This window comes from Nycticebus coucang, chromosome 10 (genome assembly GCF_027406575.1).
Source record: "Nycticebus coucang isolate mNycCou1 chromosome 10, mNycCou1.pri, whole genome shotgun sequence".
Taxonomy (NCBI): domain Eukaryota; kingdom Metazoa; phylum Chordata; class Mammalia; order Primates; family Lorisidae; genus Nycticebus; species Nycticebus coucang.
The window spans coordinates 127,279,061-127,290,348 of record NC_069789.1 but is presented as its reverse complement, the minus strand read 5'-3'; the positions used below and the strand labels follow the sequence as shown (position 1 = coordinate 127,290,348).

The 11,288-nt window shown below is 55.5% G+C and overlaps 1 protein-coding gene across 5 annotated transcripts; it reads left to right on the top strand.

Moving 5' to 3' along the window:
- Nucleotides 1-1,568: 1,568 nt before the first annotated feature.
- Nucleotides 1,569-10,809, top strand: SCN1B (sodium voltage-gated channel beta subunit 1). Of its 5 annotated transcripts, none has more exons than XM_053605522.1 (6): nucleotides 1,569-1,671; nucleotides 3,567-3,733; nucleotides 4,511-4,751; nucleotides 9,534-9,675; nucleotides 10,007-10,078; nucleotides 10,165-10,809. In XM_053605522.1, the coding sequence occupies exons 2-5, from the start codon at nucleotides 3,626-3,628 to the stop codon at nucleotides 10,071-10,073; spliced, it is 558 nt and encodes a 185-aa protein (XP_053461497.1). In that variant the 5' UTR covers nucleotides 1,569-1,671; nucleotides 3,567-3,625; the 3' UTR covers nucleotides 10,074-10,078; nucleotides 10,165-10,809. The 5 variants fall into 5 exon arrangements, with proteins under 5 accessions (XP_053461497.1, XP_053461494.1, XP_053461496.1 ...); XM_053605519.1 differs by having other exon boundaries at nucleotides 1,614-2,006; XM_053605521.1 differs by having other exon boundaries at nucleotides 1,620-2,006; nucleotides 10,007-10,087.
- Nucleotides 10,810-11,288: the final 479 nt, after the last annotated feature.

Sequence of the window (11,288 nt, the reverse complement as noted above, 5' to 3'; positions counted from 1 at the left end):
GGGAAAATTAAATGAGTTAATATTAGTAAAGTGCTTGGAACAGCACTGAACCCATAGAAGGTGCTCAGTGGACATAACCTTGTAGGGCTGTTAGGAGGTGCCTCCTGTCACTGCTGAAGCTTGTCCTCAGTGAGCCTCCACCTAACCCCCCCTCCCGCCCCCCACCAGAGGAAGGGCCTGGAACTACAGGAAGGTTATTTTCTGCAGTGGAATTTCACATCTCAGAAGTGCTGGCCCAGAGGCCCAGACCATGTATATGTTTGATGTCTCTGGCTCCCTACCCCTCTGCCCTGGGCTTGCTCCACACCCTGGTTCCTTCTGCCTAACAGAGCTGGCCTAGGGTGATTCTGGGTCTCTACCCAGAACTAAAGGCTAGGACCCGGCAGGGACCCCCAGGCAAGAGTCACCACCCCATTCTCTCCATTCGGAAGAAGCTACTGGTTGGACAGGCTGCCCGCCATTGCTGGGCAGGATTCAGACCCACCTTAGGCCAGCTTCATGACCCTGAGCAAAGGAAAGTCCCTCCCGCGACCCACAGATTGAGAACTGCTGGTTTAGAGGGTAGAAGTAGATTCGGTGAGTCAAAAGGACTTACTAAGCACTGCTATTGATTTATTTTCATTTGACAGACATTTGTGGAGTACCTATAATGTGCCAGGCACAAGTCAACGTGCTAGAGACACAGTGTTACCCAGGACAGTGTCCTCATTCCGGGGGAGTCTTACATTCCAGGGTTGGAGGGACAGGAAAGCTGTAGACAGGAACAACAATGGCATAGTGACTCTGCCCTGAAAAAAAAAAAAAACAGTAAAGGAGGTCAAGTGAGGAGCCGGGGAGGCAGTTTACCCTGAGTGAACACACAGGACCTGGTGAAGGTGATACTGGAGCCACAGCCCGCAGGAGGTGGAAGAGTGGTCCAGCCCCAAGAGCAGGGGCCGCAGCCCTGAGGCAGGAATGAGCTCCCAGTGTTGGGAACACAGGGCCTCGGTAGCCGGAGTGAAGTGGGAGGAGAAAGGGGTAGGAGGTGACGTCAGAGCAATAAAGGGGTGCTGGGGGGTTCACCAAGGGGCGCTCCTCCTGAAACCCGGCACCTCCAAACTCCCAGAGCAGCTTCTGTGGCTTGGCCCCCAGGGTGCCCCACCTGCTTGGGTGGGATCTGGAGTATAATTGGTAGCCCTGGCCTGAGCCCCCTCTCCCACGCCTGCCTGGTCCCGGCACAGTGATCTCCTGGCGGGGATGTCAGCGGTTGGAGGCGGATATCACTTGGAGGTCCCAGCCAAGCCTCCTCAAACTTGAGAGGATGACCTCCGCAATTTGGCAATGTGAAGTCGTTAAGTCCGGCCCTGAAACTGCCCTCTAAGTCCTCTTGTGGCTCTGAGGGTGACCTTTCCAAGACTTCGAAGATGCGGGTCCCCAGCATCTGGAGGGATCGAAGACACCGGATCCCCGCGCACCGTGCCCAGAAGCCGCGGTCGCTGCGCCACCCAGAAAGGCCGGTATAGCGGGAGCCTCTCGGGCCGCTGCGGCAAAGGCTGGGCGGCCGCGCCCTCCCCCCGCGGTGATTCATCCCGCCCCCTCCCTCTGCTGCCTCCTCCCTCCCCGGGCCGCCGCTGCAGTGCGCAGGAGACCGCGGTCCGCGCCCGAGCGCGCCCGAGCCACAGCCGGGTCGAGGTCCGTGTACCTGGCGGATGCACCCGAGCGCGCGCGCCAGCGCAGCAGCTCGAGCAGCGGCCGCCGCCGGTGCGGCGGGGATGCCCGGACGCCGGACTCCGGGGCTGGGCCCCCGGCGGTAACCGGAGCGGGGGGGGCCGCGCCCCCCCTCCTCCCCCCTCGCCGGTCCCAGAGCCGCAGCTGCTGCGCCCGCGCGCTCCCGGGGACATTCTAACCGCCGCCGGGTCCCTCCACCTCTCGCCCGGCTATTAATACCGGCGGCCCGGGAGGGGGGCGCAGCGTGCGCAGCTCAGCCATGGGGACGCTGCTGGCCTTAGTGGTCAGCGCGGCACTGGGTGAGTGCGCGAGGGGCGCGCGCCGCTGGGGACACCGCCGGGGCACAGGCGGAGCGGCGGGATTCGCGCTCGGGACTCTGGGCTGCGAGGCCCCCCGCCCAGCCCCCGGCCCTGCCAAGTCGGCCTCAGAAGTTGTGCGCGCCGGGACCGGGCTGGGGAGGGCGGTGGAGGCGCAGGGGGGCTTGAGCGGGCGGGGGCCTGGCTGGCACAGCCCCGAGGCTGCGGGCGACCAGCCGGGGGCGAGAAACGCGGAGTCAGCTGCTCCCGGAGCCCCGCAGGCTGCAATGTGACACCCACAGCCGCGGGAGGGGGGTGGGGGGAAGGCGGCGCCCGGAGGCTGGGACGCTAGAGACAGAGACCCAGAGAGAGCCGGAAAGACAGAGACGGGAGGGAGGGAGCGAGGGACAGGGAAGGACTCGGTACCTCTGAGCGCTCCACGGGGAGAGTGGGGACGTGGGGGTAAAGTGGGAAGCGGGGACCGGCAGAGGGAAAGTGAGAGCGTGTCAAGAGTCTGAGCGACCGAGAGAAACTTGAGAGGTGGGAAGGGAAGAGGGAGAAATGGAGACCGGTGGACCCACTGAGAGAATCCGAGATGGAGTTTTAAAAGGGAGAGTCATGGAAAGGTGGAGGGAGAGACCACAGAGGGAGCTTGAGCCTGGAGAGAGGACACACGTGGTGGGACCTTCAGAGAGACCCCGAAGAGGGATTCGGAAGGGGGAGACCAGGGCGCAGGCGCTCAGAGACACGGGAGGAGACAGCATGGGAGACTGACAAGCCCTGAAGATTCAGAGATTCAGGGAACAAGGCAAAGACCCAGCTCTGGGGCGCCAGGCACCGGGCATTAGCTGGAGAGTGCTGGAGACAGGGGAGAGGGTGCAGGTTAAGAGTGCGAAGGAGAGACCCAAAGAGGTTGAGTCCCCTGAGAGTTAAAAGGTCCTGAGGCAGGGAAGAGCTGATGGGGGAAGGTGTGAGGTGAGGGAGGCTGGGGATCACACAGGGGCTGTGGGCCTGGGGAACAGGAATGGGGTGAGGGTCTGGCCTGATTCCAGGGCCCCCCACCGCCTCCCCAGGCCTTCCTTTCCCCATTTGTCCTGGGGCTGGCTAGGAATGAGTCTACCACCTTGAACTGCTAACACAGCTGGGATTCTATTCCCACCGCCTAGGTGATACCTTGAGCGGGTGACCTTTTGAGGAAGGGGTTCTTGGGTAGCAAAGACTACCAGTCACTGACAACACCGACAACCCTGTTTATTGGTGCCTCCCATGTGCTGGGCCCTACCTAACTTAGAGAACTCTGCCCACCCACTGCCAGAAGCCAACATGATCATTTCTTTCACCTAAAACAGAGAGAAACTGAGGCTCAGAGAATATGAGTGACTTGCCAAGGTGATGCAGCCAGTGGCAGGGCCCAGCTTGTTACCCAGTTCTGTCTATTCGTAATCATTATTGAGGGGAAACAGATGGTTTTTGAGGAGCCTGAAAGCCCACAGCAGCCAGTGAGCCCAGCAGCACCTAGGGTGATGGGTTCCCCTGCTTGACCTGAGCCTGCTGTCCCTGCAGTGACCTCGGCCTGGGGGGGCTGTGTGGAGGTGGACTCAGAAACCGAGGCTGTGTATGGGATGACCTTCAAAATTCTGTGCATCTCCTGCAAACGCCGCAGCGAGACCACCGCTGAGACCTTCACGGAGTGGACCTTCCGCCAAAAAGGCACCGAGGAGTTTGTCAAGGTGTGTGGGTGCCTGGCACGGGCACGGGAGGACAGGGCTCTGTGTGAGGTGGCTAGTGAGGCTGGATCTCAGGCTGGGGATGGGGGGGTTGTTTATTTTTAATAATGTGCTAGGATTGATGACCCAGATTCAAATTCTGGTTCTATCTCTGACCAGCTGGTGACCTTGGGCGAGTCACTGAGCCTTTCTGAGCCTCAGTTTCCTCCTCTGTAAAGATGGGGGGGTGATGACCCCAAAGGTGTGTGTGAAGGCTGAGTTGATGCACCCAGCACATGGCTGGCATGAAATAAACGTCACTGGGGTTATTTGGCACCTGCAAAAACGTCTTGGGTTGTCAGCATGGGGGACAAGCAGAATTTTTAAAATACTTCCTTTATACCTATTATGTGTGTGTATTTTGGATCACACATGAAGGGGTGCCATGACCTGCTGGAGAATTGGGGTCTTTGCCAGCAGTGGGGATCAGGCTTCCTTGAGTAGTGTGTCAGGTGGCTGGGGCGAAACTGCAGAGGAGGTCCCAGGAGTCCCAGAGGTATTTGGAAGGATGGCTGGGGACTTTGTGTGAATGTGTGTGTTTTCAGGCCTGAGGCGCAATCTGGGCCCTGGATGGGCCCAGGCAGGACCCTACAGCACCCTGGGCCCTTCTTATCTGAGGTCAAGGTGACTGAGCTCACTTGTGTGCCGTCTGTGTCTGGGCGTGTCAGGGCGGGGAACGGAATTGAGGTTAGTTGGGGGGGACATGGGCCCAGGCAGTGACATGTCCACCACTGCCCCAAGATCTTGCGCTACGAGAACGAGGTGCTACAGCTGGAGGAGGATGAGCGCTTTGAGGGCCGCGTGGTGTGGAATGGCAGCCGGGGCACCAAGGACCTGCAGGACCTGTCCATCTTCATCACCAACGTCACCTACAACCACTCAGGCGACTACGAGTGCCACGTCTACCGCTTGCTCTTCTTTGAGAACTATGAGCACAACACCAGCGTCGTCAAGAAGATCCACCTGGAGGTGGTGGACAAAGGTGAGATGGGCCCGGCCAGCCCCTTCGGCCCACTGCCCACCAGCGAGCCAGATGGAGGGACAGATGACAGATGGCAGGTAGGGGACAGGCTGGCTCTGTGCCTGGGCCAGCCAATGCCCGCAGCAGCAAGGGGAGCAGCACCTCCCCCACCCCCAGCTCCAGCTCTAGCTCTGGCCTCTGTTTCCCATTGGTCCATGCAGGGGTCAAAGGACACCTCTCCCCACAAATGTTCTGTGTGCAGAGCCCAGCTCTGTCACCAGTGCTGTGTTATTTCTGCCAAGTGTCTCTGTCTCTGAGCTGAAGGTTTGTCCGGTTGGAAACAGAATGATAATAGTCTCTAAATCTCAGGGTGCTTGTTGTTTGAGCCTTTCTTATGTCACAGGAGGTTAAGAGGGTTGAGCCCAAGGCTGGACACAAGCTGTTGGCATGTGGCTGACTCACAGAAGGCCTCGTACATGGAGTGAGGGCAGTGGTTCTATCATGCTGGGCCAAGAGATAGGAGCATGTCCCCTAGAGCAGAGACCTCCTCAGGCTCCACTGTGGGCTCCATCCACCAGGGAGTCTACCAGGGAGTCTTGTTAAGGTGCAGAGTCTAACTCAGCAGGTCTGGGGATCACCCAGGAGTCATTTCTAAGAAGCTCTCAGGTGAGGCCGCTGCTGCAGGTCTGGGGACCATGCTGTGAGCAACAAGGGTCAAAAGTGGTTTTGAATGGTCTCATCATTTTGGCTTGGGCTGCCTTGGCCCCTTCTCTGAACCATCTGCTGATCAGCATAAATTGGAATTTTCCAGGGCCCTGTAGCCCATTGGTGGAGAGAGTTTGGGAGATATCCTAGGCCTTGAGCCAACAAAGAGCTGTGTGGCTAGTGCCTCTTCTGGGCCACAGCACACACATTCTCACAGGCAGCATGCACCCTTCCTTTCCCTGAGACAGGTGCTGGCCTCCCTGCCTTCTGTGGAGTCCCTCACTGAATCTTCCCACACCCTCTAGGCTAGGGGCTCTTTATATGCCCATTTTACAGGTGAGGAAATGGAGGCTCAGGGAGGTAAGGTTATATGAATAAGGTCACACAATTGGGAACTGGATTTGAACTCATCCTTGCCTGGGTGACTGTGTTTCTACCCTTGGCATGATTCACTGTACTCTGTTGTCAGCCAGAGCCTGTGTGTGGGTTTCTTTTTAAAATTAGCATTTTTACGTTTATTGTCAGAGTGGTGCAGCAGAATGCAGTCAGAAGATGTGTGTGAGCTACTCCTTGGTGTGCAGCATGATGCTGGGTGGGTGGGTGGTCATCCAGGTCATCCACAGACACGGGAGGTGGAGCCTCACCCTCATCACAGTGTGGGAGAAGGCAAAGCAGAGATGCTGTGACAAAGGCGTTCCCCAATACTACCGAGGGTATCCGCCAATACTGGGGCTTAACAAAAGCTGTGTTATTTCTCTCTCACAAATCTGTGCAGAGGCAAGGTGGTGAGAGGGAGAGAGGCCCCAGGGCCCCATTCAGCCACCCAGGTTCTTTCCATATTGTTGCTCAGCCATTGTTCAGGATGCTGTCTTCTCTGGGGGGCAGGGGCAGGGTAAGGGCTCCGGTAAGTAGAGCCTCTTTTTTAACCATATTGCACTGCCTCCCAGAGCCTGTGTTTTTAACAATATTTACCACAATATGGAGCTTTTTATGTTGTCCTCCTAGAGTCTGTGTTTCCAGCATCATCCACCAAGTTATAGTATGTTTTTATCCATCTTATTATAGAATTAACATTACCTACTATAGTATAGTATTTTATATTATACTGTGTACTATCTTGGCATTGCCAAACATACAAGAGTATTTTATCATAATCTATCATGCTGGGATATTTTTAATGTTTCCCACCATACCATCATACTTTTTATTACCAATCTTATTCTAATATTTTCAGTACTCCTTGTTACACTATACAATATTTGTTATTACCCATGATACTAGATTACTTTTAACATGACTCATTGCACTACAGTACTTTTTCTTTTTTCTTTTTTTTTTTTGAGACAGTTTCACTTTGTCGCCCTCGGTAGAGTGCTGTGACATCACAGTTCACAGCAACCTCCAACTCCTGGGCTTAGGCAATTCTCTTGCCTTAGCCTCCCGAGTAGCTGGGACTACAGGCACCCACCACAATGCCCTTTTATTTTTTTGTTGCACTTTGGCTGGTGCTGGGTTCGAACCTGCCACCCTTGGTATGTGGGGCTGGTGCCCTACCCACTGAGCCACAAGCGCTGCCTTACAGTACCTTTTCATTACCTACAAGTTTCTTTTTTTTTTTTTTTGAGACAACAGTCTCAATCTGCCACCCTGGATAGAGTGCCATGGCATCATAGTTCACAGCAACCTCAAACTCTTAGGCTCCAGTGATCCTCCTGCTTCAGCTTTCCACCAGCTGGTGCTCACCATCCTAGCTAGTTTTTCTATTTTTAGTAGAGGTGGAGGTCTTGCTGTTGCTCAGGCTGGTCTTGAAGTCCTGAGTGTAAGCAATCCACTTGCCTCAGCCTCCCAGGGTGCTAGGATTATAGGTGTGAGCCACCCACGCTGTTATTGTATTGTTAGCATTGCCCGCCACCCCATATTTTTGAAATTGTCATCCTTTACTCTGTCACTGCAGTTTCAACATTGCCCATCAGCCTATAATTGCCTCCCAGTCATGACCCCAAAGGAATGAACAAAAGAGGAGGCGCTAGGTCTGGGTGGCGAGAACTTCACAGATCTGGGAGAGGTGTGGAAGGTGCTAGGAAGCGGGCAGTGGGGATGAGAGGAGACAGTAGTTCTCTTTTGGATATACGCAGCATACAAGCTCCTTGGGGTACAGCAATGTCTGAGGCTGGTGAGAAATCCAGCCTGCAGAGGGGCACCTGGGACTCTCTATCCAGAAGCTGCTTGTGTGGGCAGAGCAGGTGAATCTCTTATAATAGAAGGTAAGGGTTTTTTTGAAGAAAGCAAAGGTTTCCCTGGAGAAGGTGCCTCTGACCTTCTTTCTGTGTAACCCTGTAAGAAGCTCTCCTCATTTCTCATTTGTAAAGTGGGGGTAATGGCAGTCTTCCTACCCAAGATGTCTACGTGAGCTGATGGAGACTGGGCCCCACATAGGGTCTCTCCTGGGCTGTGAACGGTTTCCTTCCAGAGCAGATGAGAGCTCAGATCCTGCAGTCAGTCAGGTACACTTGGGCTGGAATCCTGGTTCCAATCAGAGCTGTGCATCCTGGCCCAGCATCTTCCCCTCTCTGAGCCTCAGTGTCCTGGTCTGGAAAATGGACCCTTGCCTATCACTGTTCTAATCTGCCTGGGAGATGGAGTCAGAAGCCAGGTGGGAGAGCCAGGGGTACTGTGCTACCTAAATCTATCCGGACGTTGGGGATCCAGAATTGGGGGCAAGAATCCCGATGAGTGAGCTTTAGCCAACACGTATCCAACTCAGCGTGGTTCCTGAGGCCCTGGGGGTTCTTACAAGGCATCAGGAAGATAGTCAGATAAAGAACTTAGCACCAAGCCTGACTGAGACCAGGCACCCAGTACATGGGATGCTTTAATGATGTCTGTTGAACAAACAAACCAAAGATAGGAAGAATGAATGAATGAATGAATGAGGTATGGCACCCTGTCCCAGCTCTCTCGTGCAGAGAAGCAAGGATGGGGTGAGACAGGAACCAGCCCCACACCCTCCCTCACTCTGGCCCAGAAAGCATCAGTGCCATCTGTACAGGGTGGAGCCAAAGAAAGTGCCCTGCTCACAGGGGAGGAAGACCATGTGAGGACAGCGGGGAAGATGAGCTGTCAGCCATCCAGGAGGGGGCCAGGATGTGGGGTGGACGCCTGGGAAATCCATCTGAGGATGCCAGAGTGGCTTTCGACCCTGGTCCCCTGCGTGAATGCGCTCCCTTTACAGTTTAAATTTAGGCTCAATGAAAGGAAGCTGGCAGTGGCAAAGGCCGGCGCTGTGGAAAGGATGTAGGGTTTCCGGAAAATAGCCAACACTTAGGCAAGTGCTGGCTGCGTGCTCATCCAAGCATGTTGCGGATGTTAACTCATTTCCTCTTCCCGGACACCTGAGAGGGTATGTGTGTTATCATGCTAATTTTCACAGGGGGATTGGAGGCTCAGAGAGGTGGACTCATTTTCCTAAGGTCACACAGCTAGTAAGAGGCAGAGCCAGGATTCGAGCCCTGGCAGTCTGGCCTTAGAGCTTCTGCTGTTAACCATGATGCTGCATTGCTCCCGTTACAACACTAATAACAACATTAGTAACAGTGAATGTTTATTAAGTGCTATTTATAGGTCAAGCACTATTCTAAGGATTTTTAAAGCTTATTTAATTCTCATAACACTCTAATGCAGGAGGTATTGTGATTATCAACTTCTTATATTGGGAAAAGGAAGGCCCAGAGAGGTTGAGTCATTGCCTAAGGTCACACAGCTGACAAGTAGGAGAGGCAGAATTTGAACTTGACTGGTTGCAGAGCTACAGCTTTTGGGCACTGTGCACAACAGCCTTGTGAATGATACAAATTTGCTCTCAAGTTACACAGGGAGGCAAGTTGAGGGTAACCCCCAGGGCTATCCAAGGCTGGTTATTAATAATAACAGCAACTGGTTGCTGTAGGGCAGCAGCATGATTATCCTTTTGGGGGACTAGGCCCAGGGTGGTCGAGCCACTCACCCAAGCTCACACAGCAAGCCTTCAGCACACTCAGGCTGCCGTGCCTCCTGAGCTGGGGTCTTGGCTCCCACCTCACCCCTGCTCGGTCCCTGCAGCCAACAGAGACATGGCGTCCATTGTGTCTGAGATCATGATGTATGTGCTCATCGTGGTGTTGACCATATGGCTTGTGGCGGAGATGATTTATTGTTACAAGAAGATCGCTGCTGCTACAGAGGCTGCTGCGCAGGAGAACGCGTGAGTGGCATTGGGCAGGAGGATGCGAGGTGACCCCGGGCCCCTGAGGACTTGCCACTGGACAGCATGAGCTGAGGGTGGGGGACAGGGGTGGGATGGACCAGGATGCCATCTACCTATCTCCCTCCGAGGGCAGTACTTGTCAACATGGGATAAGGGTGGTCAGGCCCTAGCCCCTTTCTTCCTCAAACTCAGGGGCCCAGGCTCAGCCACAGCCCCTCTTCTAGCTCAGGAGCCCTGTTGGCAGAAACCACAACCTTCCTTGGTCTCCTGGTCAGGAGATTATAACACTGATTATAGCCTTACTGTACACCTGGCCTTTCCCCCATAGCTCGGAATACCTGGCCATAACCTCAGAAAGCAAAGAGAACTGTACGGGCGTCCAGGTGGCCGAATAGCCCTGGTAAGATAGGTAGGTGGGCAGGGGCTGGAGCACTGGGGAGGGTTGCAGCCCGCTCAGCCCCTAATTCCCTGTCTTTCCCCTTTCAGGCCCTGGGCTCTGCCTCAAGAAAGAGCCAGCCCTAACTGGAATGCCCAGGCACACCTGCCCCCAGAGGGGAGTTGGCCAGCCCTGAGCTTCCACATGCCTCAAGAGTCCTGCCAAGGGAGCTGCCAGGGTGGGAGGGGGCAGGGGGCTTGGCTCGCACCCCAACCCAGCCTTCTTCCTCCTGCCCATCGCCCGCCCACCGCCATGCATGATGGTAAAGCAATACTGCCGCTGCCCCACCCCTGCTTCTGCTGCCTGTTTGGGGAGGGGGCGGCGAGGTTGGGGCAGCGGCTCCGCATCCCTCCTTCTTGCTGATTTGCACACATTGGCCGCTTCAGACACGCACTTTTGGGGCCAGTCTCTCCTGCCTCATCCCTGCCATTGGCGGAGGGGAGCCCGGGTCGTGATGGGCTGGAAGAGTTTAGGGCAGGGGGTCTGTGACCCATTCCGACCCCCAGCATCATTCCCGCTCCCGCTTCCTCCGGCTGGACCTGGGGTCCCCCCTCCCTGTGATGCACTCTTGCCCCGGCCCAACCCCGCCCTCTCTCACCAGCCTTGGATTGGGGCCACTTCAAAAGGGGCCCATTCAGCCTCGTCTCTCTTTACAGAAGTAGTTTTGTTCATGAAATAAAGATTCTTGGACTTGATTCGAAGTCTCTCTCATGAGCCCGGGTCACCCATGCTATCCCCACTCCCTAATCCCAGAGCCTCTGTTTCCCCGGGGACACTCTCTCTTAGGGAGGAATGTGCCTCACACATTCAGGGATAAGGACAGGAAAAGAGCAAATGTCAGGCTCAGCTACTTGGTGTGTGATTCACGTCTAGGTTAGGGGGACTGTGAGCGGCAAAGTGGATGGCAAGGAGCACAGAGGTGGCCAGGCAGTGGGGGTGGGGCATGGAGGAAAGAGACAGGCTGATGGTAGAGGGAGGGGTTTGTGGGGTGCACCAGCAGTGTGAGCTTCTTTGGAGAGGGGGGAGCTAGGGAGGAGATGGAAGGAGAGAAGGGAATGGATGGAGAGAGAAGAAAAGAGGTGAAGGTTAGGGGCCCGGTAGCCTCCAGCAGAACCCAGTGTGCAGAACCCTCACCAGTGTGCCCTGGTGAGGAGCTGCAGGTTGGGGCAGGGGT